The sequence below is a fragment of the Mirounga leonina genome, unplaced genomic scaffold, assembly GCF_011800145.1.
Source record: "Mirounga leonina isolate KUSES-001 unplaced genomic scaffold, KU_Mleo_1.0 Mir_150, whole genome shotgun sequence".
In the NCBI taxonomy this organism is placed as follows: domain Eukaryota; kingdom Metazoa; phylum Chordata; class Mammalia; order Carnivora; family Phocidae; genus Mirounga; species Mirounga leonina.
Genome location: NW_023270374.1, coordinates 34,403,015 through 34,428,866, shown reverse-complemented (window position 1 = coordinate 34,428,866; position 25,852 = coordinate 34,403,015). Strand labels below are relative to the sequence as shown.

At 50.9% G+C, this 25,852-nt stretch overlaps 1 protein-coding gene across 2 annotated transcripts in view; it reads left to right on the top strand.

The window, feature by feature from the left end:
- Window positions 1-25,852, top strand: part of JPH2 (junctophilin 2) — a 63,410-nt gene that overhangs the window by 20,420 nt on the left and 17,138 nt on the right. Inside the window, exons 2-3 of one of the 2 annotated variants that reach the window (XM_035006359.1) lie at window positions 296-1,082; window positions 4,878-7,308. In XM_035006359.1, coding sequence (XP_034862250.1) covers window positions 296-1,082; window positions 4,878-4,899 — 809 coding nt within the window. In that variant the 3' untranslated portion in view covers window positions 4,900-7,308. Of the gene's footprint in view, window positions 1-295; window positions 1,083-4,877; window positions 7,309-25,852 lie in introns of those variants that run through there. The other variant, XM_035006358.1, reaches the window with a different exon arrangement.

The following is a 25,852-nucleotide window of genomic DNA, read 5'->3' as shown; positions in this document are numbered from 1 at the left end:
CGCCTGCACTCCGGGGTCTTGCCTGCTCACACAGCTTCACACACTGACGGGACTCGCACGCCCTCACGCTGCCTCGCCCACGGTGACCTTGCGCGTTCCCACCGCCGGGAGTGTTCACACCCCTGCGTGATCGCCTCCCGGCTCGCCCACTGACGTGCTCGCGCCGTCACGGACGGCCCCCTCCCCACCCCAGCCTCGCCGGCCCTCCCACCCGCGCGCTCCCCGCCCCGGCCCGCCGCCCCGCGCCCGCAGGCCCCGCGGGCCGGCCACTGACGCGCCCTCTCCTCGCCCGCAGGGACCTACCAGGGCCAGTTCACCAACGGCATGCGCCACGGCTACGGCGTGCGCCAGAGCGTGCCCTACGGGATGGCCGTGGTGGTGCGCTCGCCGCTGCGCACGTCGCTCTCGTCCCTGCGCAGCGAGCACAGCAACGGCACGGTGGCCCCGGACTCGCCCGCCTCGCCCGCCCCCGACGGCCCCGCGCTGCCCCCCGCCGCCATCCCGCGCGGCGGCTTCGCGCTCAGCCTGCTGGCCAACGCCGAGCCGGCGCGGGCGCCCAAGGGCGGCGGCCTCTTCCAGCGGGGCGCGCTGCTGGGCCGGCTGAGGCGCGCCGAGTCGCGCACGTCGCTGGGCAGCCAGCGCAGCCGCGTCAGCTTCCTCAAGAGCGACCTCAGCTCGGGCGCCAGCGACGCCGCGTCCACCGCCAGCCTGGGCGAGGGCGCCGAGGGCGCCGACGAGGCCGCGCCGTTCGAGGCCGACATCGACGCCACCACCACCGAGACCTACATGGGCGAGTGGAAGAACGACAAGCGCTCGGGCTTCGGCGTGAGCGAGCGCTCCAGCGGCCTGCGCTACGAGGGCGAGTGGCTGGACAACCTGCGCCACGGCTACGGCTGCACCACGCTGCCCGACGGCCACCGCGAGGAGGGCAAGTACCGCCACAACGTGCTGGTCAAGGGCACCAAGCGCCGCGTGCTGCCGCTCAAGAGCAACAAGGTCCGCCAGAAGGTGGAGCACAGCGTGGAGGGCGCCCAGCGCGCCGCCGCCATCGCGCGCCAGAAGGCCGAGATCGCCGCCTCCAGGTAGGCCCCGGGCTGGGCGCAGGCGGGGTGGGCCTTGCTGGGGTAGGGGTTCCGGGCAGGGCGACCCGGGAGGCCCAGGCTCTGAGCCTCTTCTGCTTCTTTCACCATCAGGGGTACCCCCTGACCTTTAGAGAGTTAACTGGAGGCGCTTTTGGTCCCTGTCCATCCATCCATCTGTCCATCCATCCACCTGTCCACCCATCCATCCACTCAACTACTCCTGTCCACCCATTCACCCAACCCTCCATTCACTTAACCCTTCCATTCATCCAGGCTTTCTTTTTCTTTTTCTTTTTTTAAGATTTTATTTATTCATTTGAGACACAGAGAGAGAGAGAGAGAGAGAGAAAGTATGAGCAGGGAGAGAGGCAGAAGGAGAGGGAGAAGCAGGCTCCCCACTGAGCCAGGAGCCCGGCGCGGGGCTGGATCCCAGGACCCTGGGAGCATGACCTGAGCCGAAGGCAGATGCTTAACCATCTGAGCCACTCAGGTGCCCCATCCAGGCTTTCTAATAGCCACCTGAACAACCATCTCTTCACCCCACCTACCCACTCCACTTTCTGTTTACCCATTCATCCTCCAGACACCGGTCCAGCCACCCAGTCATCCATTCCTTCACCCAGCCCCTTGTTCACCTAACTTCTCCACTAACCTCCTGAATAACCCCTCCATGAGGACAACAACCTCGTCACTCAGCCTCTCTGACATCTACCTGGACAACCACCCATGCATCCAGCCACAACCTCATCCACCCCCATCCACCCATCCAACTTTCCACCCTTCTACCCACCCAACCCTCCAGTTACCCACCTATCCACCCAACCACTTAGACACCCATCCAGACAGCCATTCAACTACCCACCCATCCCCTTATTCACTAACCACCCACATTCACTCAACTACTTCTTCCATCTACCAAGTCTTAACATCCATCCATGCATTCATTCACCTAACCACTTCCATTCACCCAGTCTCCTCCATTTACCCAGTCACTCCCATCTCCCATCACCCATGCTTCCATCAACTGAAACAACATGCTTCCACCCACCTACCCACTCATGCAAGCACCCATCTATCATCCAGCCAGCCAGCCACCTCTAGAGCCCAACCATAACTTCCATTCAACAATCCCTCTTCTCTTCCACTCACTCAGCTACTGTCACCCATCCACCTACTAGCCCTGTGTCCATCCACCTTCCTATCCATTCAGCACCCACCCTTTTGTCCATATTCAGACCCCTCCATGTCTTATCATTGTACTTCAGAAAAAGTCTTAATGTTGTCTGCAAACGTTTATAGTTCTCGCTGTGTACATGGCACTGTTTGAGTAGTTTACAAATATTGACTCATTTAATCTCCTTATAAGATCCGTTCTGGTTTTATTTCCATTTTACACACGGGTCAAATGAGGCTTAGAGATATAGAGTGACTTGTCCCAAATCACCCAGGTAGTGAATGGCCCTTCGTAATCTGGTTCCTACACTCCTTTTCTGCCTCATTTTCTACCATTCTTGCCCTGGACCTGAATTTTATTCTCTGAACTAGTCATGCTGGCCTTTTATCATCCTTTAGTTCCTTCTGCCGGAGAGCTTTTGTTCCTACTGGTTCTTCGCCTAGACTGCTCTCCCTCCCCCTTGCTGCCCATTTAATTCCTACTCCTCTTTCAGAGCTCAGGTAAAGCCTGACTCCCTTAGGGAGCTGATGGAGCCCAGCCCCCTGTTACAGGCTGACCTCACTGGATTGCATGGACATTTTCTTACAATGTCTCACATTTCAACCTTAATGCTGCTTATGTGATTTGTTTTCAACCTGCTATTTATAAAGGGTTTTTTATGCCCCACTGTTCTGAGGCCTTTACATAAATTAACTCAATCTTTACAACATCTCAACAAAGGTAGGTACTGTTATTATTCCCATCTTGCGAATGTGGAGTGAACTGCAGGGAGGGCAGCGGGTGTGGTGGGACAGGGGTGAAAAGCACTCGTCTGTTCTGGTGCCCGTAGCAATCCTGCTGGGGGCTCTAAATGGCCTGGGCTGGAGGCTGTGGCACCGTGGTCTTCAGGGTAAAGCAGACATAGGACCAAATCTTGGTTCTATTTTGCTCAGAGACCTGGGAAGATCAGTTTGCCTGTCCAACCTTTAGTTTGCCCACCTGGGGCACCTGCATTTCTTAGTTATATGTTCTTGGCCAAATCAGTTTTCGTCTTCAATATCAGTTGTGTCATCTATAAAAATAGGGTTAGTCTGAGGGTGAAGAAAGGTAGTACAGGTCCCGGGGTTTACAGTCCTGTCATGAGGTGAGTTTATGGGGAACACTCAGGAGCAACATTTGTGGGGAAGGGAAGGAAGTTGGGTTGGGCAGAGGGAGACACTGGGCTGCAGTCTCCACAAGGGCCTCAGCCAACCACAAGAGCTATGCTGCGGTGGAGATGACCTTCACAGTCATCCCTAGTTGAGGAGAGGGCACTGAATCTGTATACCGTCTGCTCTGGCTGCAGCTGCCCTCCAGAAAGGAGTGTGACCTGGGGCTGGACGGTTTTCTTCAGCCACGGGCCACCCCTGGGCAAGGCTGATAGGTGGTGCCCCTCTGACCAGCTGGGGGAGGAGGAGAGGAGAAATAAGTCTTTGGGTCCTGAAGAGGAAACTGGGGGGCACATCACAGTACCCACTACAGTGCTGGACACCTAGCAAAGGCTCAATAAGCATTACTAGTCATTGTCGTCATTCAGTGAATTCATTATACAGATGTGGAAACTGAGGCCCAGAGAAAGAACGTAATATCCCCCGAGACCACCTGGCAAGCAAGTGGGAGAACCAAGGCTCCAGCTCCTAAATTTCTGATTCTGAAGCTTTAACCAGCACATCTTGCTATCTCTGAACTTTGTAAACCTTAAAATGGTGTGAATGTGTGAGCAGTTAGTATCATTAAGATGGCCCAGTTTCCCCTAGTGTTAAGTTCTTAGGTTACCATAATACACTGGTCTCAGCCAACACTGGTACATTACTGTTAACTCCAGACTTCGACTGAATTGTACTAGTTTTCCCACCTCTGTCCATTTCCTGTTTCAGATTCCATCCGGTATCCCACATTGCATGCACTGGTCATGTCTCCTTAGTCTTCTCTGGTCTGGGACAGTTTTTCAGCCTTCCCTTGTCTTTCATGACCTTGACAGTTTTGAGAACTGGCCAGGCATTTTGTAGAATGTCCCTCAGTTTGTCTGATGTTTGTCTCATTGTTACACTGAGGTTATAGGTTTGGGGGAAGAAGACCACAGGAGGTAAGATGCCATATCATATCATATCATATCATATCATATCATATATCATATATCATATTAGGGCATGTGGTCTTAACATGACTCATCACGGATGACGTTAACCTTGAACACCTGGTATCTGCCAGGTTTCTCTGCTATAAAGTTACCATTTCCCCTTTTCCCTTTCCCATACTCTGTTCTTTGGAATCCAGACACTAAGTTCAGTCCACACTTAAGAGGGAGAAAGGTCTGGAATTAAGCTCCAGAGGGAGGAGTATCAACATACATTAGCTGGAATTCTTCTGGAAGGAAGATTTGTCCCTTCTTCCAAAGGGAACATTTTTCACTAGTAGGCCAAGTGTCTATCATTGTGACAGGCATAAGCCCGGACTGTCCTGGGCCACCCTGGGACATGGCAGAGCTTACAACAGGTAAGAGCTTAGCCTCTTGATTCAGAAGATCATGAGTTAGAGTTCTTGCTCCTCTGTGTGACCAAGGGGCTTCACCACTCTGAACCCTGGATCTTCTTTCCTCCTAGGGTTGTTTTGAGGAGTAGATGAATTAATGCCTAGGAAATGCCTGGTGCAGCAAAAGCGGTCATTGTCATCATCTAACCTGTTCAATTTTAAGGTGAGGAAATAGAAGCTTGGGAAGAAGGAGGGATTTATTTCCCCAGGCTCTCACCTGGTGGGGGCAAAATCTTGCCCCTCTCCGCCCCTTTGCTTTCCCTGACCTCCTTGTCCTTGCCACCAAGGCCTGTGCCCTTGAACACGACGATGTTGAGCTCTGTTTGAGAAGGCTAGCAGGCCCATAGCTGGGACCTGAATCTCTGGAGTGAGAAGGTGTTGTCCAGCTTCCTCCACAAGATCTGCCAGGAGGGGAGCGCAGGGGAGATTTGGATTCCTCGTGTGCCTAGGGAACACGTCCTGTATGCCTGCAGGGCTCTTACCATGTGAGGGGCAGCTCCCTGGCTCAGTTTTAAGCTCAGACTGATTTTCCAATTAAGGGAATCTTTGGGTTAGGAGGAAAAGCAGGATTGTCTCCCTTGCAGGAGTTTTGGTGAGTAATCGAGCTGCAGAGGAACAGGGAGCCTTCCTAGCAGCCACCAGCCTCCTTGGCTCAGGCAGACCTGGGGTTTCTCTTCATTGTGGCCTCAATCTCCTGGTCCTGGGCTTCCATGGAACTTGTCAGCTCAGAGTCTAGGATCAGGAGAGCTTTCCCAGGGGGAAGAGAGAAAGCCGAGGCATCATATCCCCCTAAAATGGGCTGTGGCCTAAAAAAGATTCTAGACCTGCAATGTCCAATATGGTAGCCGTTCAGTGGCTGCCGAACTCTTGAAATGGGGCTGATCTGAACTGAGATGTGCTGTTAAGTGTGAAACACACACTGGATTTCTGAGACTTAGCAAGAAAAAAGTGTAAAGGAACCTGTGAATTTTACATTGATTTTTTTATATTGATTACATGTTGAAATGATTATGTTTCGGATGTGTTGAGCTGGATAAAACATCATTACATAATTGTTAAATTAATAATATTAATAACATAGTTATTAAATTAATTTCATCTGTGTTTTTTACTTTTCTGAATGTAGCCATTAGAAAATTTAAGAATTATACATGTGGCTCATACTGTATTTTTATGGGGCAGTGTGGCTCTGGACCCATCCAGGGCTCTAGGAGATAGTCTGATTCCTTCCCTAACCAGATGGGAAAATGGAAATACAGAAAGGGACAAAGACATATCATAGCCACTAAGTGGTTGAGGGGGAGCTAGCCTCAGGTCTTCTGATTTTGTGGCTAAAAACTCTTTCTGTGATGCCTTTTAAGGTCATGGATCCTGGTGGAGGAAAGCTGGATGTTTGGGGAGTGCCTGAATGTTTCTGGTTGTCAGGCCAACACTGTGATGATAAATGGCTCCCTTCCATAAGGAGTACAGGGAGTGGTTAAGAGTGCTGCTTTGGCCTTGCCTTTTGCTTGCCATATCTTGTCTTATCTCCAGACTTTAGTTCTCTCCTCTCTGAAAGGAAAATAACGATATGACAAAGGATAAATCAGAAACTGCACGTGAAGCACTCAGCACAGGGCTAGAAGCAGCAAGGATTCAGTAAATGTTACCTGCTGTTGTCATTGTAGTATTTCTGTTGTCATGTCCACACAGCAGAGGCCAGGGCTGGCCTGCAGGAGTTCTCAGCTGCCCCAGGGCCTGAGGTTTGGAACATCTCAGGTTTCGTGCCAGCATGGCATCCTTTGGCCCTGAAGACAGGACCCACTGAATTGGTCTGTCTTCTGCTCCTCTACCTCCCCATTCCCCATTTCCTCCTTAGACTGGCCCTGGAAATTCCCAACTTGAGTGTAGGGTTAGAGTTGGCTTTGCAGGTTACTGGGAGGTGATTTCTCAGGTGGGCAGGAGTGTGTGTTACATTAGCTAAGAGCTTGGGCTCTGGTGTTGGGTGGACCCAGGTTTGAATCTGGGTTCAACTTCCTATAAGCTGTGTGACCCTAGGCAACTTACTTCTCCTCTCTGAGCCTCACATTCCTCTTCAGTCAAATGAGAATTAATTCCTTCTTCAAAGTGGTGTTGAAGAGAGTTAAAAAAAAAAAAAAAGCACCAGCTCACACCTGTGTAGTGTACTGTATATGTTACTCTATCCTTTATCTATAGGGATCTAAGAATCTGCCCTGAGAATGAAATTGCCCAGAGGGAAGACCTGTCTTCTCTCACAGTCCTTACAACTGTGTTTCCCAAACTTGCCTCTTCTGCATGCCACCTCCCAATTCTTGCTACATCATGTACTCCCTCTACTTACTTTCTTAGTCTCTATCTTTAAATCAACTTACTTAAAAGTACTTATGCACATTTATTGAAAAGGAGGACTTTCTAATCACTGTTGAAAGTGGGAAACCAGTATCATGTTCTGAAACAGAAGTCAGACTATTAATGCCAAAGGTTCTAAACCCAAAATCTGCTTTCTTTTTGTTAAAAAGAGACATTGGCAAGAGATTGCCAGGTATGAAAGACCTATATGCACCTGGCCGAGGTTTGTCCTCAACCAACAAGAAGAAGGGGTCTGGCGCTGTTTTAAGCTGGGGCTTTGCACTGCCAACCCTCATTTCCAGCCCCACCAGGGTATGCAGACCAGCCAGGGGGAGAAGGGCCTGGCTTTGGACAAGGTGTGAGTGGGGATCGTGGCAGTTGCCCATGTTTGAGCCTGTTTCTTTGATTTTCATTTGACAGACATCCATATAGTCCTTATTTCTGAGAGCCAGGCAAGATTCTAAGTTTCTTATATGTAGCAACTTAGTTCATCCTCAAAACAGCCCTGTGACAAAGGTAAAATTATTACCGCTTGACAGATGAGGAAACCAAGGCACAGCTAGGTTAAGTATCTCAAATAATTCAGCTGAGTAATGGCAGAGTTGGGGGACCTGGTTCTAGAATGCTCTTAACCATTGTCTGACCTTTGGCAGGTTTTCTGTCACAAACCAATGAGCACTTACTCTGTGCCAGGCTTGTGCCGGGGCACGCGGCACGCAGCCCATCGGTGTGGTCAGCATCCTCCGGGGACTCGGAGCTTAGCGGCAAAAAGACAGACAGGGCTTCGACACAGCCCATGATGGGGGGCAGAGAGGCCCAAGGAAGGAACAACCAGCTGCCCCAGGGGTGGTCTGGGAAAGCTCCCTGCAATGGTGGGTGATGCTGGTTGGGGGTTTGCCAGGTGGACGAGAGGAAAAGAAAGGTCGTTCCAGGTAGAGGCATGGCGGGAGGCATGTGTGTGGTGTATTTTGGGAGCAGTGAGTCATGGAGAGCTGGAGTGGGTGGGGAAGAGAATAGAGATAAGGCTGGGAAGGCCGCCGAGGGCCAGGCTAGGACGGGCTGTGAATGCCAGCTTGAGGAGTGTCAGACGTACTGTGTGCGGGCACTGTTCTAGGTGCCTGGCTGCGTGCTCTCAGCTCATTCTAATGATGGCACAGAGACTTCTTTAACATGTTCCACGTCACACAGCTAGTCCGTGCTGGGCTGAGAGTCCGGCCCCAGAGTCTGCGTTCTCAGCCGCTACGGTCTGCTGCTACACATACAGCGAGCTTCTCTCTCTCTCTCTCTCTCTCTCATTTCTTTCCTTTTTTTTCTTCTTTTTCTCTTTTTCCATTGTTCAGTGCAACATACTTGTTAAATTCAATGAAATTCAGAATAATAAAAGATAAGTAATCAAACTCCTCTCCTACTCCGGTTTCAGCCATAGCTCTGGTGTAACCACGTTAAGAGCTCACTTACAGCCCTCTTCTGCTTATCCATTCTGAGGTTTTGATTTTCTTTTCTTTTGTAACTAGGGTTACCTACATAATATACTTTAGCTTACTTTTTTGACTTCATATGTTTTGAGATTTTTTTTTGTCTTATGCACATGTATCTGCCCTGTTCTTAACAGGTGCATACTGTTCCGTAGTTTGGAAGTATCATGATTTATTTAACCAGATCTATCTTGATGAAGATTAAAACCATTTCATGCTTTCACGATTACAAAAAAGCTGCAGTGAACATCCTTGGACACATACTCTTGCTCACAGAAGAGTATGCTGGTGAAAGGAATGGCTCAGCGGCACCTTATTCCATCAGCGACGTCCGACCATCCTTGGAATGCATTGGAAATAGGATGCCAGTCCACCTGGGTCTTTGCAAGGGACTGACTCTTGGTATTCACTGTCAAAAGGTAAATTGGTGGTCTCTCTCCTCCAGTACTCAAGTACTCAAGTACCTTTGAATGGATTAACACAAACAAGTAGAAATCCAAGCCACCCCTGTCTAATGTCCCCCCACCACAATTGTTGCAAGGGGGGCCAGATCCTTAGCCTGTTGCCTGTCCTTGCTCGCATAGATCTACGTCTGTGGGTTAAATTCCTGGAAGTGGAATTGCCAAGTCAAAAAGAATGTGCGTTTTCATTATTACCAGAACCCCAGTTAACCTCCTAAAGGGTTGCACCAAATTTATACCTTCTGCTCACACCAGTAGTGCCCGGGAGGATGGCTTTCCTCACACTCTCACCAACACCATGTGTTAGTCTTTTGCATCTTTGCCAAATTATTTGAGGACATTCAGGTGTTCCATCAACCCAGTGACCACCGTCAACTGCCCATGCTCATAGAGGCAAAAGCTTGTCCTTGGCTTGCCTCCTGGTTCCTCCTGGACCTGGATATGGGGTTCCATTGAGGGGCATTAAACTCCCCAGGATGGCCTTGAAATGTTGGAGAGGCCCCTGACCCTCGGCTCCTGCCCTCCATCACATCCCTCCTTGGAGAGTGGCCAGTGGACAAAATCCCTTTGCTCCCAGAGAATGAAGACCAGGGTGAATGGAATGTCCTGAGTTGTCAGAGTCGGACTCTTGTGACATACGAGAGCCAGCTGTGACTCCAAGGCCAGTCTCTGAGCTGAGTGGTCTGGGGAGAGAGGAGACCTTGCCTGGGCCCCTGGCAGCAAGAAGATGCTCAAACTAGGGGGCAGTGTATTTCGGGAGCACACCTGCCAAGCTGGGAGAGTGGAAAACCCGAGAAAAGACCCAGTGAGCTCCAGTCACTCCTCAGAAAAAGCTGCTCGGAACTGGAAGGCACCTCAGGGAAGATGCCGCCCAATGTGCTCATTTCACAGATGGGGGGACTGAGGTCTAGAAAGGGATGGCCACCCAGCCAGCGTCATGCAGAGAGAGGGGCATGTCTGGAGGGCTCAGGTGAAACCTCAGTGGACTTCTGGGTCACATTTAATAAATCAGCTAGGAAGAGCACAGGGCTCTGGAAGATGGAAAGGAATGTTTTTCTCTCCCCAACCCTTAGCCCTATAATCTGGGCCTACGGTCCCACTCCAGAACCTTTCCAGCTTGATTTTTTAGCCTCAGTAGCAGAGTCAGAGAATAGATAGGCCAATAGCCTGCACGTTCGGGAGAAAAATGGTGCTTTCTGTCAATGTAAGTGTTTCCCTACATCACAGTGGAAAGTCCGACCGCGTAAAGCCAGTGCTTGGCCCCTGACCCTGGTACTTGAGCTGAGCTCCAGCAGCACAAGGGACTCAGAGGTCTGTGCCAGAAGGGCCAGGATATGGGGTGTTGGAATCACAGTAACAGAATGAGAATGACAGGGGCTGTCATAAGGTGAGTGCTCAAGGGCTCAGCTCCGGCGTGCACTGCCTGCGTTCTAGTCCCAGACACTGGCTGGTCTCGTGGGCAGGTGACTTCCCTGAAGCTTTCTGTACCCCCCTTTCTGCGTCTCTAAGATGGGATCATGGGAGCACCTGCCTCGTGAGGCATTGAGAGGACAGTGCTTAGGGCAGGGCCTGTTCTCACCACCACGTGCCAGGCTCTGTGCTGATGCCCTTTATGTGTGTCATCTCACTTAGTCCTCATGAGTGAGGTGCTCTTTATATGTAATAAACAACTCATTTCATAGGCGAGGAAACTAGGCCAAAGGCCCAACGTAACTGATACAACCAGGCTTTGAATTCTCAGATCCAGACTCCTCCCCCTTAACCACTTTGGAAGAAGAAGTCCTTCAACTTAAACATTTCACGTCACTATCCTGCCAGTCTGATATTCTGTGCCTGGACCTTGGTGCCTGGCCGTCCTTTTGTACGGCAGGGCAGTTGAGAGCATAGGCTGGGGAGACAGAGAAATTGAGGTTCGAATCCCACGTTGTTACTTGGCTGCGTGTCCTTGGTCCTTCTGAGCCTCACATTCCTCATCTGTAGAATGGGGACAGCATCAGCCTTGCCTCCCGGGTTACAGTGAGGATTCCATGAGGTGATGTGCGTAGAGGGCTTGCATGGTCTCGGCGCTCAGCAGGTGCTTGGTGAGTAGAGGCTGTTGCCTGTTTTATCATCAGAAACTCAGGCAAGTGGAACGTGGAGGGGCCAGCAGGCTCTTCCTCCAAGCTCATCCTTGGTGAGCCCAGTGCGAGCCACTTTTCTCCCCTGGGTTTCCAAAGCCCAATCCAACTTCCACTTGACTTCCTAAGTCCACACCAGTGAGTCCTGCCATTGGGAGAGGAGTTAAAAATAAAGCCCAGGCTTCAAATCCTTCAAGTAAACACCCAGATCTCTAAAAATAGTGCCTTTGCAACTGGGCTCCAGAGCCAGGCTGGACTTGAGGGATGGAACTCGGCGGGCCTGGTCTCACAGCCAGGCAGGCATAGGCCAAGCCTCCACATCACCCAACTTGTCACCGAGCCTCTGGTCCCAAGGGGGATGCAAGTGTCTCCGGCCCCTTCTCTCTGTCTCCACTGCCACCAGCCGAGTGCTGGCCATCAACCCCTCGTGCTGCACCACTGTTAAGGGCCCCTCAGCAGCTCTTCACTCCTCTTGCTGCCCTGTACTCTCCTCTACACAGCAGCTGGAGTGAGCTTTTATAAATATAAGCCGGAGCATGCACTCTGGTAAGCAAAACTTTCCTGGGGCTCTTAGTTTGGGTTCCCCCGAAAGCAGAGCTTGAGGCAAGGATTTGGGTGCAGGTAGCTGATGTGGGAGGTGATGCAGGAAGGAGAAGGTGAGGGGGGTGAGTGGGTAGAGTAGAAACAGGGAAGAAGGAAAAGCCAGTCTAAGTGCATGTTATGGAGGCATCACTGTAGGCTGCAGGGAGTGGATTGGGCTGGGACCTTGATACAGAACACCCCCCAGATTGTGCACCTGGAGGATGGAGTGTGGGTGGACAAAGCCCTATCCCGCACCCCCACTCCAGTACCCCCTTCACTGAAGACTTCCCCTGGGGACATAAATCTTCCTCCACTCCCTGGTGTGCTTGCACTTGGGGTGGGGCCGAATGGGCCTCCTGTAGCCTCAGAGCAGGCTCTGGGCAGAAAGCAGAAGACTGTGCTGTGTGAGACACCAGCAGTGCGAAGGGGAACGTTACCATACAGGGAACTTGCCTCCACAGCAGTTGGTGAGATTATGAGAAGACTGAGGAGATGTGACGTGGGGTCAGTGATGTCTGCTTCTAGGAGAAATTTCAGATTTCTGACTTTGGCCCGTAAGACCCTTCCTGTCTGGCTCCAGCTTACCCCACCAGCGCCATCTCAAGCCACTCTCCCCATCACCCACCTTCAGCCACAGTTCCTCCAAAGGGCTGTTTTCTTTTCTGCCTGTGGTCCTTCCTACATCCTGTTCCATTTGCCTGCAGTGGTCTTCCTTAAATCTTTAGCTTGCTAACACCTTGTCGTTGGTCAGGCCTCACTCGGCGCAAATGTTTCTCCCTCAGAGCTCCCTGCTAGTTTGGGTTCCCTGTGGTAGGTGCCCCTGCCTCAACTGCTACCCGTGCCCCGCCATTGTCCCTACTCATCCCGTCTTCCCTAGGTTGCATACTCCTTGAGGGTATGGACCCTATCTGCCATGTTCACTGCCAGGTACCAGCGCCTGGCATAGCGCCCAGGACAGAGTGAGGCTCAGGACGTAACGTTAGGTCCCAAACATGTCATGATAGGAAGCACCCTCCATTCGACTCACTTAAGCCTTCACACACATTCAGCAAATATTTATTGAGCACCTCCTCTGGGCCAGGTAGGGTTCTAGGCTCTTGGGGGAAGAAAAGCTAAAGATTCCGGCCTTCGTGGAGTTGAAGTTCTAGTTGAGACAAACAACACAGCCGACAGGATAAGTAAATGATAGAGCATGTGGGAGGGGGCGAGCTGCCTTCTCACCTAAGTCAGGGTCGGCCTCGCTGAGAAGTTGACACCAAGCAGTTGAAAGAATCAGCCAGTGGGATGTCTGAGGGGGAGAGCAGCCCAGCAGAGAGCCGAGCGAGGAGAAGGCTCCAAGGTGGGTGCATGCCTGGCGTGCTCTGGGAGCAACGGGGAGGGCAGCGCGGCTGACGGCAGCGGGAGAGGCCAGACCGAGTGTGGGGCTGGGGTGGGGGCAGATCCCTCTGTCAGCATGGGAGCTACTGGCCACATGTGGCAATTTACATTTAAATGAGGTGAAATTAAATAAATGGAAAGTTCCATTCTTTGGTTGCAGTAGGCATGTGTCCAGTGCCCGAAAGCCGCCGCCTCCCTGGGATGGTGCAGATGGAGCCCGTTCCCCCACTGACTGCCCTGTAGGACAGTGCCTGGGGAGGGCCTTGAGGGCATGGTAGGGCAGCGGCCTCGCCCAGACATAACTGGGCACACATCCTGGGGTCCTTTCCTCACCTCCCAAAGTGGGTATGATTAAAGCAGGCAAGGCCGTTTGGTCCAGCCCCAGCCAGCGTCAGAGTGCCTTCCCCACCACCCACACCAGACGGCCCTGCGGTCACCGCTTCTGTATCTCTGGGCATAGGAGACACCCCTCCTGAGAAGGTCCAGGCCAACTTTGACGTTTGGCTTTGCTAAAACCGGAAGAATGTTCTGCCTCTCTGCAGCTTCTGAGCACCGGTCCCATTAGCCCAGTTAGCTCCGGGACCGGGTTAGTTAGAATGGCGCTCAGCTGCAGGCGACAGAACCTGCTTCTAGTGTCTTAACCCCTGGGTGGACCTCACGTAAGATCAGGGAGGCAGTGCCAGGCTGTCGCAGCAGCCCCGGGATGCCCGCAGGGACCCATCTCCAGCTGTCTTTCCCTCCTACTCTCCTGCAAGTGTGGTCTCTGTCATTCTCCAAGACAGCCACCGTACCCCTAGCTTCACCTCTTCATCCCAGGGCAGAGGCCACAAAACAACAGCTTCCCTTCATGGGGGAGTGAAGCCCACCCCAGAGATTTACATTTTACTCTCCAGGATGGATCGCGTGGCCTTCCCCGCATGCAAGCGGTCTGGGAAGATGAGTATTTTTAACCAGACATGTTGTTTTCCTAAACAAGATTAGCCTTCTGTGAGTGGGGAAGATGGAGAAAACGGATATTTGGTGAGGAACTAGCAATGTCTGCTCCATAAAAGCTGTCTTAACCACCTCACGGTTCTGCTCCGACCTAAGCTGATGCAGGCCCTTCCTCCGGCCTCCGCTTTCGAGGGTCTGGTCCGCTTTTCCACCAGCTGAGATCTCCAAGATGTTTCCACAGTCCCAGCAGTCACTCCGAGGAGAGCCTCTCTCTTGACGTCTCGAGAAGGGGTGTGGAGTGGCACCGCAGATGGGAAGGAGGGGTGCAGTGGAATCCGTCTCTGGAGCCACCTTTGGCCAAGCCACCTCCCTCGTGGGGGTTATCACATTACTGCTGAGCGCTGTTCCCATCAGCCCTGGCTCAGGCAGCCCTACCTGGAAGGGGGGTATTACCCCAAGGTGACGGAAGCCCGCTGCCTAAACTCTACTCCATAGGACTTGCTGCAGCCTTGCCAGAAGCCTGGCCAGACCCACCTGGTAGAGGGTCAGAAATGCCTTAGATCGGGTCCTCCATTAGGGGATTTATCAGAGGCTAACCTGGGGCAGCCCCGCTGGGCTCCTCCTGCAGCAGAAAAGCCATCCTGGAGCCCAAATTATTTCTTCCTTTATTTTTTTGAAATAGTTTACACATTCCTATGGTTCAGAACCCCACCATTATAAAAATGGCATTTGGGAAACCCCTCCGTGTCCTCCAGTGAGGACATCTCCACACCCCATGGGCAACTGTTGTTTGCAGTTTTTCCTTTCCTTCCAGTTACGCTGTGTATATATGTGAAGGTGCATCCCATGAAATTGACCGTGTCCGACCTACAAAATGGCAATTTCATACAGTTCCACCTAACACGAGCAAATGCATACTTGGATTCCTATTTTCTCTTTCTTACACAAAAGGTAGCATATTACACATACTGTTCCGAACTTTGCTTCTCTGCTGTGTCTGCATTGGAGATCTTTCCGTATCTTCCCCAGTAAAGACATTTATCAGCTTTTTTTCTTTAACACCTGCATCATATTCCATTATATAGCTGGATCATAATTTATTGAATCAGGACCCTCTTGCCTGAACATGATCATTAGGGTAGTTTCCAGAATTTTGGTATGTTAAATAAAGCTGGACACTCATCATTTCATCCGTGGGCTAGTATATCTCTAGGATAAGGTCTCCAAGGGGCAATGACTAGATCAAAGGCTGTCTGTAGTGCTTGTCCCATTTTATCTTCCCATCCACGTGAAACGAGAGTGAGAGGCCTCTGCTGCTGCCGCCGTGCTGAATGACCTTGTGCAAGTCCCTGCCTCTGGGGGTGTCTGTTTCCTGGAGCACTGAGCTCTCCTTTACTTGTCCTTGGGAAAAATAGCCGACCCAGCTTCGTCTCCTTGTGTGGCCTTTCCCACGCCCCAGCCACATGCAGCTGCCACGTGCAGCTATTGTTGCCACAGCTCCTTTGGGAGATGATTTCAGCCCCACCCGAGGCCACGGCAGTCCGATGAGATCAGCATGGAAGAGCCAGCGGAGGGACCACTATGGTCAGAGGCACAGAGATGCGGCAGCATGGGCTGAGGCAGGGTTTCCCAAATGCCAGTCGCTGATGTACCTTCCTAAGCCATGCTATATCCACGTCCCACCTGGGTTATTTATCTCTGTACTATCTTAAAAATATTTTTAACTTTCTTAAACCTACATTTATTTTTATAAAGGAAATTTTTACATCATTACCATAAATAGAAATCCAGTGTCAGATAAAAAGTTAGGGGGGGAAAAAAAGGCACATACACACACAAGGAAAAAAAAAATCATTAAACCATCCCTCAGATTGTTGCTCATTAAAAACTCAGATCAACGCTGCTTGCTGCTCTCTCTCTGTGCTAAATAATGGAATATAAGAGACTCATTAAAGACATAAAAGCCCCAAAGGAGACTTTCTCATTGATGAAATCAGGATGGTTGAATTTTAATTTTAGAACAGTGTTGGGGCGCCTAGGTGGTTCAGTTGGTTAAACATCTGATCGTGATGGGATTGAGCCCCACATTGGCTCTCTGCTCAGTGGGGAGTCTGCTACCCTCTCTCCTTCTGCCTGAAGCTCTGCCAACTTGTATGGGTGCTCTCTCTCTCTCTCTCTGTCAAATGAATAAATAAAATCTTTAAAAAAATGAAAGAACAGTGTGACCTGATGAATGTCCCGGTATTACCTGTCATTTTGGTCCCAAGTGCTAAGTTTTCCACAGTTACAAACATTGGCCTAAAGAGACGGATTTCTCCTCTCCGTCCTCCCAGAACCTCAGAGAAAGAGAGAGGGAAAGCCGATTTTGAAGGGTCTGTGCTCTAAGAACTAGATTCTGTGGAGTTCTGGGTGAGATGCACCCAAGTTAAGACAACCTTGCACTCAGTAGGCACTCACTAAATGCTTGTCAGTGACTGACGTCTTAGTGGGCCTGAGGGGCTCTTAAGAAAGGATGGGCGTTCAGATGAACAGGTGCCTCCCTGAATCTTGTCTAAGAGCAGAGCCTTCCTCTTGCTCTGTCCTCATGTGGCAAATGGTTTACCTCACAGCTGAGGCTTGCTGGAGGAGCACTGGAATAGGAACCACCCAGATAGACGGGAGGGGCTCAGGACCAGCCTCCACTTCTGCCATTCCTTCACATGTTTGTAGGATACACACACACACACACGCAGCTGTAGAACAGACCAAGCCTAAATTTACTTCCCACTATGTAAAGTTCAAAATCAGTGCCCTTATTGGTGGGCAATGCTCTCTCAAGCGATTCGGAGGCCCAGCCTCCTTCCGTCTTATGGCTCTGCCATCTTCAACACTCAGCTTCCAAGGTTGTCATGCTCTTCTGCATCAAGCCAGTGACAAGGGAAAACACCCAGAATAAATGCAAGTGGGTAGTTTTTATTGGCCAGGCCAGGAAGGAGGGCTCGTCATGTCCTCTCAATTTCCATTGGCCAGAGTCCAGTCCCAGGGCCACACCTTCCTGCAAGGGAGGCTGGGGAACAGTCCAGGCAGGTGTGTGCCCAGGAAGAAGAGGTAACTGGTTTGATGAACTGCTAACTGGTCTCAGCCATGCTTAGTGACCATAGCATTCAAGGTCCTTTATCATCTGCCTCGGTCCTAGGTCTTCCTTCACTCATGACATTGACATTGTCAGGCTGAACTTTTCTCAGTTTCTTAAACAGTGTGTGTGTGTGTGTGTGTGTGTGTGTCTTAACAGCTCACGTGCCTTGGCTCCTGCAGTTCCCTCTATTGAGAACAGCCTTTTCTGACTTCTTTCCTGTCTTCTCTAATGGACCAGCTCACAGGGATATGGAGAATAAGACCACAGCCTCAGAGTTGAAAATAAGACTGTCATTTTCCAAGGACTACACTCCGGGAGAAGAGGGGACACCTGTCCACAGCCTGGAGGGGTCCTCTTCCGCTCCCCCACCTCCTTCATAGAGCAGATTGCAGGTTTCCTTTCATACAAAGACGCCCCTCCTCGGATTGTCCTGCAATAGGTAGGGGATCCGTAGTCAGGGACGACAGATTTCAAGAGTTTTTGTCAAGAAAGCTAGTAACCTGTTTTTCAAAGGGGGTCACAGAAATTGTCCGGGGGAGGAGGTGAACTGCAAGGGTCTGAATCTGCTCAGTTAACTTTTTTATAGTTCATGTCAAATCTGAGAAGTCGCATGAGGATGAAGTAGCTCTTGGAGGGGCGGGTGGTGGGGGGAGGTGGGGAACCTGCTTCCTTGAGCCTGCCAACCTCTGTGGTGTAAATACCGCCACTGTGGCCCATTTCCTGCTAATGAAGTGCTGTCCCCCAATGCAGAGCTGGGAAGAGCAGTGACAAGGTTGGCTCTCTGGAGAGAGAGCTTGGCTGAGCAGCTCCCGTGCACAGCTAACCCAGCGCTTGATTCCTCCATCTCGCTCTGCGTGTAGCTGTAGCCAGCTCCTTGTTTCTTCGGGGCTCCCGAGTCTAGAAGCCTGAAAGTTCCAAAGTGGATTGTTTTCCTGTCAGTCTTCTCTACTAGTCTGTAAGCTTCTTACGGCCGGGACACTGCTCTTTGTATCCCCGTTGCGTTGTTGGAGGCCCGCACTTAGGAGGCACCCAGGAAATGCTTCCAGAAGGCGGGCAGAGAGAAGGGTAGAACAGGTGGGGTTGAAGAGCCTGTTCAGGGAGGCAGTTCCTGCTCTGTGACTTGCTGGCCGTGTGACAGCAGGCACACCCCTTCACCTTGCCGGGCCTCTTTCCCCGTCTGTACACAAGGCTCCTTCATCTTCCTCCGCTCTAACTGGGCAGGCCTACCACTGCATAGTAATGAGGATGATAATCGTAGTAACAGCTGCTGTTTATTTGTTCGACAAAGTGCTGTGAAGCCCCTACTCTGGGCCTGGCCCTATTCTAGGTGCTGGGGATTCAGTAATGAACAAAACACACAAAAATCCCTTCTTTGTGGAGCTTGCTCCCATATTTGCAACATGCCACCTACTGAGTGGAATCTCCCAGGCACCATCTCATTCGGTTTCCGGCGAGCCTGAAAGGCAAAGGTTAGTTAGCTCCATTTTATTGCTGCAGGAAGTGAGGTGAAGTAGAGTGGCAGGAGTTGCCAAAAGTCAGCCCGTGCATAGAGGATGAAGATGGGACTTGGACCCTGGCATCTGGTCCCAGGCCCTGGTTCTTAGCCATCACAACATGCCCTCTCCTCCCCACAGGCCCCCTTCCCGCCCAACCTCTCTGCCTTTGCTCAGGCAGATCCCCATGCCCTTCCCAGTGTGCCCTCTCCACAATGGATCTGTTCCTGTGAACACATCCCTCAGGCCACCTGCAACCTGACTCCTCCCTGACAGCCTTTTTTCTCTGTCTCTGGCCTTGTCTCCAGATCCTTCCTCCTTGTCTGGCCAACTGTGGCTGGCCACCAGGAATGGAATCCTTTGCTTTATTTTGCTCCCTTGAGACACCTCTTTCCCCTCCCCCTTCACTCCACCACCCCAGGGCCCGGGCATGGAACTACATGAAAAGCTCAATGAACAGTTCTTAGAAATCCTTGATTTTTCTTTGGATTCTGGACAAAGTCTCGGTTTTAAATGCCTCCATTGTATGGGTGATTTTTTTCTTCCTGGGAAATGTGAAGGTCAGATCTACTAAACAAACCTCAGCAGCCCTTGTGGGTACCTACGGTGCGCTGGGTATGGTGCTCAGTGCTGCCGGGCTCACAGAGTGACAGACACGGTTGCCAGTCTTCAGCCTCAGTTGGTGCCTTGGTGTGTGGTCAAGGCTGGGACGATCACACAGCCTGGAGTGCCTGGGCCAGCCCTGGTTCATGCTAGGTACAGTGATTAGCAGCCTCCCCTTCACCCTCAGCTTCCCTGGTTTGGATAAGCTCTCCAGTCACCCGAAACAAAGCCTGAGGACACAACTCCTCTCACTGCTCTAAGCGCTTTGCACATACCAACACGTGTCATCCTCCCCACTCTATGAGACTGGTGTTATTCACCCTTTCCACAGATGGGGAAAGTGAGGCACAGAGCAATTAAAGGAGTTTGCTCAAGGTCACACAGTTTGGAAGAAGCAGAGCCAGGTTTTGAACCCAGGTCATCTGTGGCCGGAAATGTTCCCACTCAACCACTGCGTGAGCACAAACTTTTCTAAGAGATCTTCCCTGATCCCATCTCTGGGCTGGATGTGTTCCCCCTGCGCCACCCCATCGACTTGTCCCAGTCAGGACCGCTGTGACACAGTTTTGTCACAGGAAGAGAGCTAGAGGGTCAGATTCCCCTCTGGAGCCTGGCACAGCGCCTGGACCAAATAAAATCTCTGGAAATGCTTTTTGAACCAAGGGATGTGATTCTCTGAGGCTGGGTTTGGCCCCTCCCTCCTCCTCATCCTTGTGGTGGCAGAGATGCCAGCCCTCGGGAACAGTTGTAGCTGCCTGGAATTCCTTCCCAAGGCTCTTTATCAGTTTTCAGAACAGCCTGGAGTAGGATGAGGGGGGTGTTGGGGACACTGGGGGCTGCTCTGGAAAAAGCTGGAATGCCATAGCCCGAGCCCCACCTGGGGAGGGGCCGGAGGTGGGGGAGGGTGCTGGGCAGGGAGGCCTCAGCTGTCACATTCCTCAGGCTCACAGAAAGCCCTCCTGGGCGCCTTGTCCTTATTTAGGCAGGAGATGTCTGCTGACTCGGGCCTGTGGGATGCTATTGCTGGCTGGCTCACCACACAGGGGTGGGGGGGGGTGTGTGCAGAGCACTCCGGGAGCCAAGTCCGTGGGCCCTTGGGCAGGCAATCCCGGTGGGAAGTCCAACCCTTGGGGAGAAAAATCACTCTCTAAGTAATAATCCCCAAAATAGCGGTTACCGTTCATGGATACCTACTATGCACGGAGCACTAGGCTGGGCCGGTCTGTAAGCTCCAGGTGGGGAATTTCTCCTATTCATGGCCACACTCCAGATCTAGTGCAGGGTCTGGCACACAGTTGGTGCTTAGTAAATACTTATGACGATTGAGTGAATATACACTTCACATGCCACAGTTCACTTGATCCTTACAGTAATTCTAGTGGTGGCTAAGTGCCACTATTAACCCATTTTATAGGTGGTAAGACTGAGATTTACAAGGGTTCTGTGATTTGGCAAAGGTCATGAAACTTGGAAGAAGGGGTGCTGGGGTTCGAAGCCAGGTTCTCTGATTCCAACACTAACTAATGTTCCCACCTTCTTTTTTTTTTTTAAAGATTTTATTTATTTAGTTGAGAGAGAGAATGAGATAGAGAGAGCATGAGAGGGGGGAGGGTCAGAGGGAGAAGCAGACTCCCTGCCGAGCAGGGAGCCCGATGCAGGACTCGATCCCGGGACTCCAGGATCATGACCTGAGCCGAAGGCAGTCGCTTAACCAACTGAGCCACCCAGGCGCCCTGCTCCCACCTTCTTATTTTGGTGCCGGCCACACTGGGATTCCTGGCTTTCCCCCTTTATTGACTGTGTGAGTTAGGATCCATTATACAACCTTTCCATCTCCAGTGTTCTCACCAGTAAAACGGGAACCGATAGTGATACCTACCTCGGGGAATATCGTGAGGCTTAGGTGGAGTAACACATGCAGATGTCTTAGAATCATGGTAAGCACACAGTTGGTGCTCAACATGTATTGTCTGTTAGTAATGTGGTGATGATGATCGGTCTCAGGGGATTCAGCATCCTCCTGGCTGGATTGGACCCAAGCAGAGTGAACAAAAGGTGGCGCCATTTCCCAGCAGGCTCTGTCCCCTGCTGGAGCGCCGTGATGATCATGGCCCTCTGGAGAGAGCCATTCCTAGCCTGTCTGAAGCCTTTCAGATGCCCAGAGCAAGAGACGGGAAGGGGTCTGGGTTTTCCCCTCTGTTAGTACCTAGTATGCAATCATGCCCTCATGTCAGCTTGATTGCCCAAGGTTTCCGTGAGCACCTACTGTGTGCCCAGGTCTGGGCTGGTCGCTGCTGCCATCCCTCGAGGAGCCTGTGGCCACACTAGGGAGTGGCAGCAGAGCGGAGCGTTGGAGAAACATGGATCCTGGAGCCAGACTGTCAGGACTCCCATCCCTTGCCGGCTGTGTGCCCCTGAGCAAGTTCCTGAAATGTCCAGAGTCCCAGTTTTCTCATCTGTACACCGAGGAGGATAATAATAAAGTATTTCCCATCCAGTTGTTCATGTTTAGTGGTGTGATATGTGTGAGCACTTAGACCAGAGCCTGTCACATAGTAAGTGACCCTTCTAACATGTCTGCACCCGAGGTAACAATCACCAGGATTAATTTTCAATTATTGAAAAGGATCACATAGGCCTCTCTGGGCCTCAGTTTCTCCATCTGCTTATTGTATTGTTATTAAATGAGAAGAGATGCTCTCTGAGGGTCCTTCCAGCTGCGTGAGTCTCACAATCAAATATGTAATCCGTAAGACACATTTACCCGATGCGTACTTACTGAGCACCTGCTCCATGCCTGCTTCTGCCGTGGTAGGAACACAACAGTGAGGCTTCTGCCCCCTTTGGGGGGCTCACAGGCTGGTTGGAGGAAGATAAAGTGACCTGGCAGCTAAGTGCAGGGGACTGCGAGAGCAGAGAGCTGACATTCAGAGTAAGCTTTCCTGAGGAAGGGTCCTGAAGGATGAGTAGGGGTTCACCAGATGAAGAGAAGAAGGATGAAGGGGGGGAGCAAGTGTTCTCAGGAATGGAAGCAGCCTGGGTACAAGCCCCAGGGGTGGAAATAGTAGGGCACACATGGGGATCTGGAAATTTCTGCCTGTCTGGAGGGCTGGTTTGCTTTAAGACCCAAGGGGTGGCAGGGGCTAGATCATGAGGTCATATGCATAGCGTAATAATGCCTTTCGATGTTATCCTCCAGGCATGGGAAAGACACTGAGGAGGCTTCCGCAGAGGGTCAAGATCACATTTACTGGGGGTAATCTCTGGGGAAGGCTTTCTGAAGCAGGTTGGGTGTAAGAAGGAAAACTTACTTTCAAGGTTAGTATCCAGCTGGACACTCTAGGAACATCACGCCAGTTGTTAAAGTTTTTAAATATTCTGGTTTATACCAGTTTGTAACCAGCAGCCGCCCTGAGCTCCCTACGTGCTCCCCACCTCCCTTTACTGCCCTGTACACCTGGCCTCTTGCCCAGGAGACGGACTTCTCCAGGACCCGGCAACTCTACGGTGGTTAACCGCCTGGCATGCCGCTTCCGCTGGTCGGTGCCCACCCCCTACAGCAGTGGCTCCATATGTTTAATATCACTCTGCCGCATTCATCTTAGTCAGTCTTCCAGTTCCAAGAAAGCACTGGAGAACATCAGATAGAGCAGGACCAGCTCAGGAAACCTGGGTCTTATCCATTCCTTGCCCTCTTCCTGCAGGGTACGCAGGGGATCCTGGAATGCCCACTAGGGCCCATCCTGCATGGCTGACACAGGCTTGGGAATCGGGCCAACCTGGGGTCTAGAGCACTTTCTGGCTATGTGGCGCTCCCTGTCTGTTTAGTGGACATAACAGTACCAGCCCTTAGGTTTGTTTTCGGGAATAAATTAAATCGTACCTTTAAAAGTCCTAGCACTCATAGGGCGCCTGGGTGGCTCAGTTGGTTAAGCGACTGCCTTCGGCTCAGGTCATGATCCTGGAGTCCCAGGATCAAGTCCCGCATCGGGCTCCCTGCTCGGCAGGGAGTCTGCTTCTCCCTCTGACCCTCCCATCTCATCCCCTCTCTCTCTATCTCATTCTCTCTCTCAAATAAATAAATAAAATCTTAAAAAAAAAAAATCCTAGCACTCATAGATGTTAGGTTGTTAAAAATGTATTTATTTGCTTATCTTGGAATATGCCTACTATATGCACATTGGGAAGATCTAAAAGGGTGTCAGTCAGAGTCCTGGCATGAAGGGGTATATTCAGAGAATTCAACTGCAGACAGTTTCATGAAGCTACTGGGTTTTCCCCCCCAAATTTATTGAGCTGTAATTGACACATAACACTCTGTACAATGTGTTGATATGACTCACTTATATATTACAAAATGATTACCACCCTAGCATTAGCTAACACCTCCTTTGTGTCACATAATTACCAGTTCTTTGTGGTGTTAATATTTAAGACTATTCTCTTTGTATCTTTTAAGTATATAATACGGTATACTTACCTGTAATCACCATGCTGTATATTAGGTCCCCAGAACTTATTCATCTTCTAACTAGAAGTTCGTACCCTGTGGGCAGCAAACTAACAAGGGATGTTGAGCTACCCAGGGCCAGCGATGATGGGAAGCCACTAGTGTCCTGGGTCTGAAGGGCCAGAGGAGGAAGTGGTATTATACTAGAGTCAGTGGGTGCAGGCTGTGGAGGAGAGAGCCCTCTGGAAGAGGGACAGGGAATAAATACCCTGACCGCTCCATCCTCCAGCTCTTGGCTGGTGCCCCCATGGGCCAGAGCCAGCTGGGAGCCAGAGAGCAAGGGCACTGTGGATGCAGACCGTGGAGGACAGTCTCCCAGGGCACGGAGCAGGGTGGAGGATGATGTGCTGGGGCAGGGGGAGGAGATGGGGCATGCAGCTCAGAGGGGGTGTGTGTGGATATCTCCCTCCTTTCCACCTCCTCCCCAGCCATCTAGTTTCCATCCCAGTAGGCAGCCTGTATGACCAATTTCATACCTATCCTTCCAGAAAGAGCCCATATACAGAGGAGCAAACACACTTGTTTGTCTGCACGAGCGTTGCATACAATATCCAGTAATTTACACCTTGCTCTGTAACTTGGCATATCAGGATTCACTCTGTCCTAAAGATCTATCTCATTCTTAGTACTGGCTGCATCAAGTCCTTCAACTGGCCATACCATAACTTAGGTTAACCAGTTCCCCACTGCTAGCTTTGGGGTTGTCTCCAGTCTTGGGATTACAAACCGTGTTCCCATAAATGCCTTTGGACATGCGTCATTTTGAGCCTGTTGGCCAGATGCCCCAAAGCGGGATCACTGGCATAGAAAAAAATGTCGGTGCCAAATTTCTAAAGGAAAACGCTGAGCCATTTGAAATGATGAATGCGAACATACAGAAACACAGAATTATTTCAGTGAAAAATCTATAGTAGCGGAAGCTAACACTCCTCTAGTACTCACTCTGGGCGCCGCTGCTCTGTGTAGGAATTCCTTGAATTCTCATAGCAACCCTAGGAGGTGGTAAGGGGTCTCCCCACCCAATTTCAACATGTGGCGGGGGAGAGGGGTTGTGGTTCTCCCCCAAGGCCCCAAGCAGTTCACCAACACCAGCTGGAGGTCTGAAAATTCAACTCAATTCTGACATTATCTACTGGGAGATAGCATCAGATCCCACAAGTTAGGGGTTCAGTCCTACAAGAGGTCCCCCAGTGCCATTTGCAAGTCCAGAGTGTCACCTGGGCTCCTGACTGGCTAGCTGTAGTGAGAAGTTTCCAACAACCCCCTCTGAGTTCAATTAATTTGCTAGAGTGGCTCACCGAACTCAGAGAAACCATTTCCTTATTACTAGATGATTAGTTGATTATAAAAGGATCTAACTCAGAAGCAACTAGATGGAAGAGCTGTGTAGGAGAAGATAGGGTGAAGGGCGCACAGCTTCTGTGCCTTTTCTAAGTGTGACACTTTTCCTGGACGTTCACCTATTCACCAACCCAGAAGCTCTCCAAACACCGTCCTTTTGGGTTCTTATGGAGGTTTCATCATATCTGCATGATTGATTAAACCATCGGCCATTGGTGATTGATTCAACCTCCAGCCCCTCTTCCTTCCCCTGAAATCATGGGGTGGGACTGAGAGTTCCAACCCTCCCTTCTTGGTCGGTTCCCCTGGCAACAAGCCTCCATCCTTAGGGGCTTTCCCAAAGTCACCTCATTATCATAAACTCAGTTGTATTGGAAAGCAGTTTGTTATGAATATCAAGACACCCATTTCGTTTTTATGGCTCTGAAGTGATTTTAGGAACTGGGGACAAGAGACCAAATATTCATTTTCTTTCTTTCTTTCTTTCTTTCTTTCTTTCTTTCTTTCTTTCTTTCTTTCTTTCTTTCTTTCTTTCTTTCTTTCTTTCTTTCTTTCTCTCTCTCTCTCTCTCTCTCTCTCTCCCTCTCTCTCTCTCTCTCTCCCTCCCTCCCTCCCTCCCTCCCTCCCTCCTTTCTTTCTTTCTTTCTTTCTTTCTTTCTTTCTTTCTTTCTTTCTTTCTTTCTTTCTTTC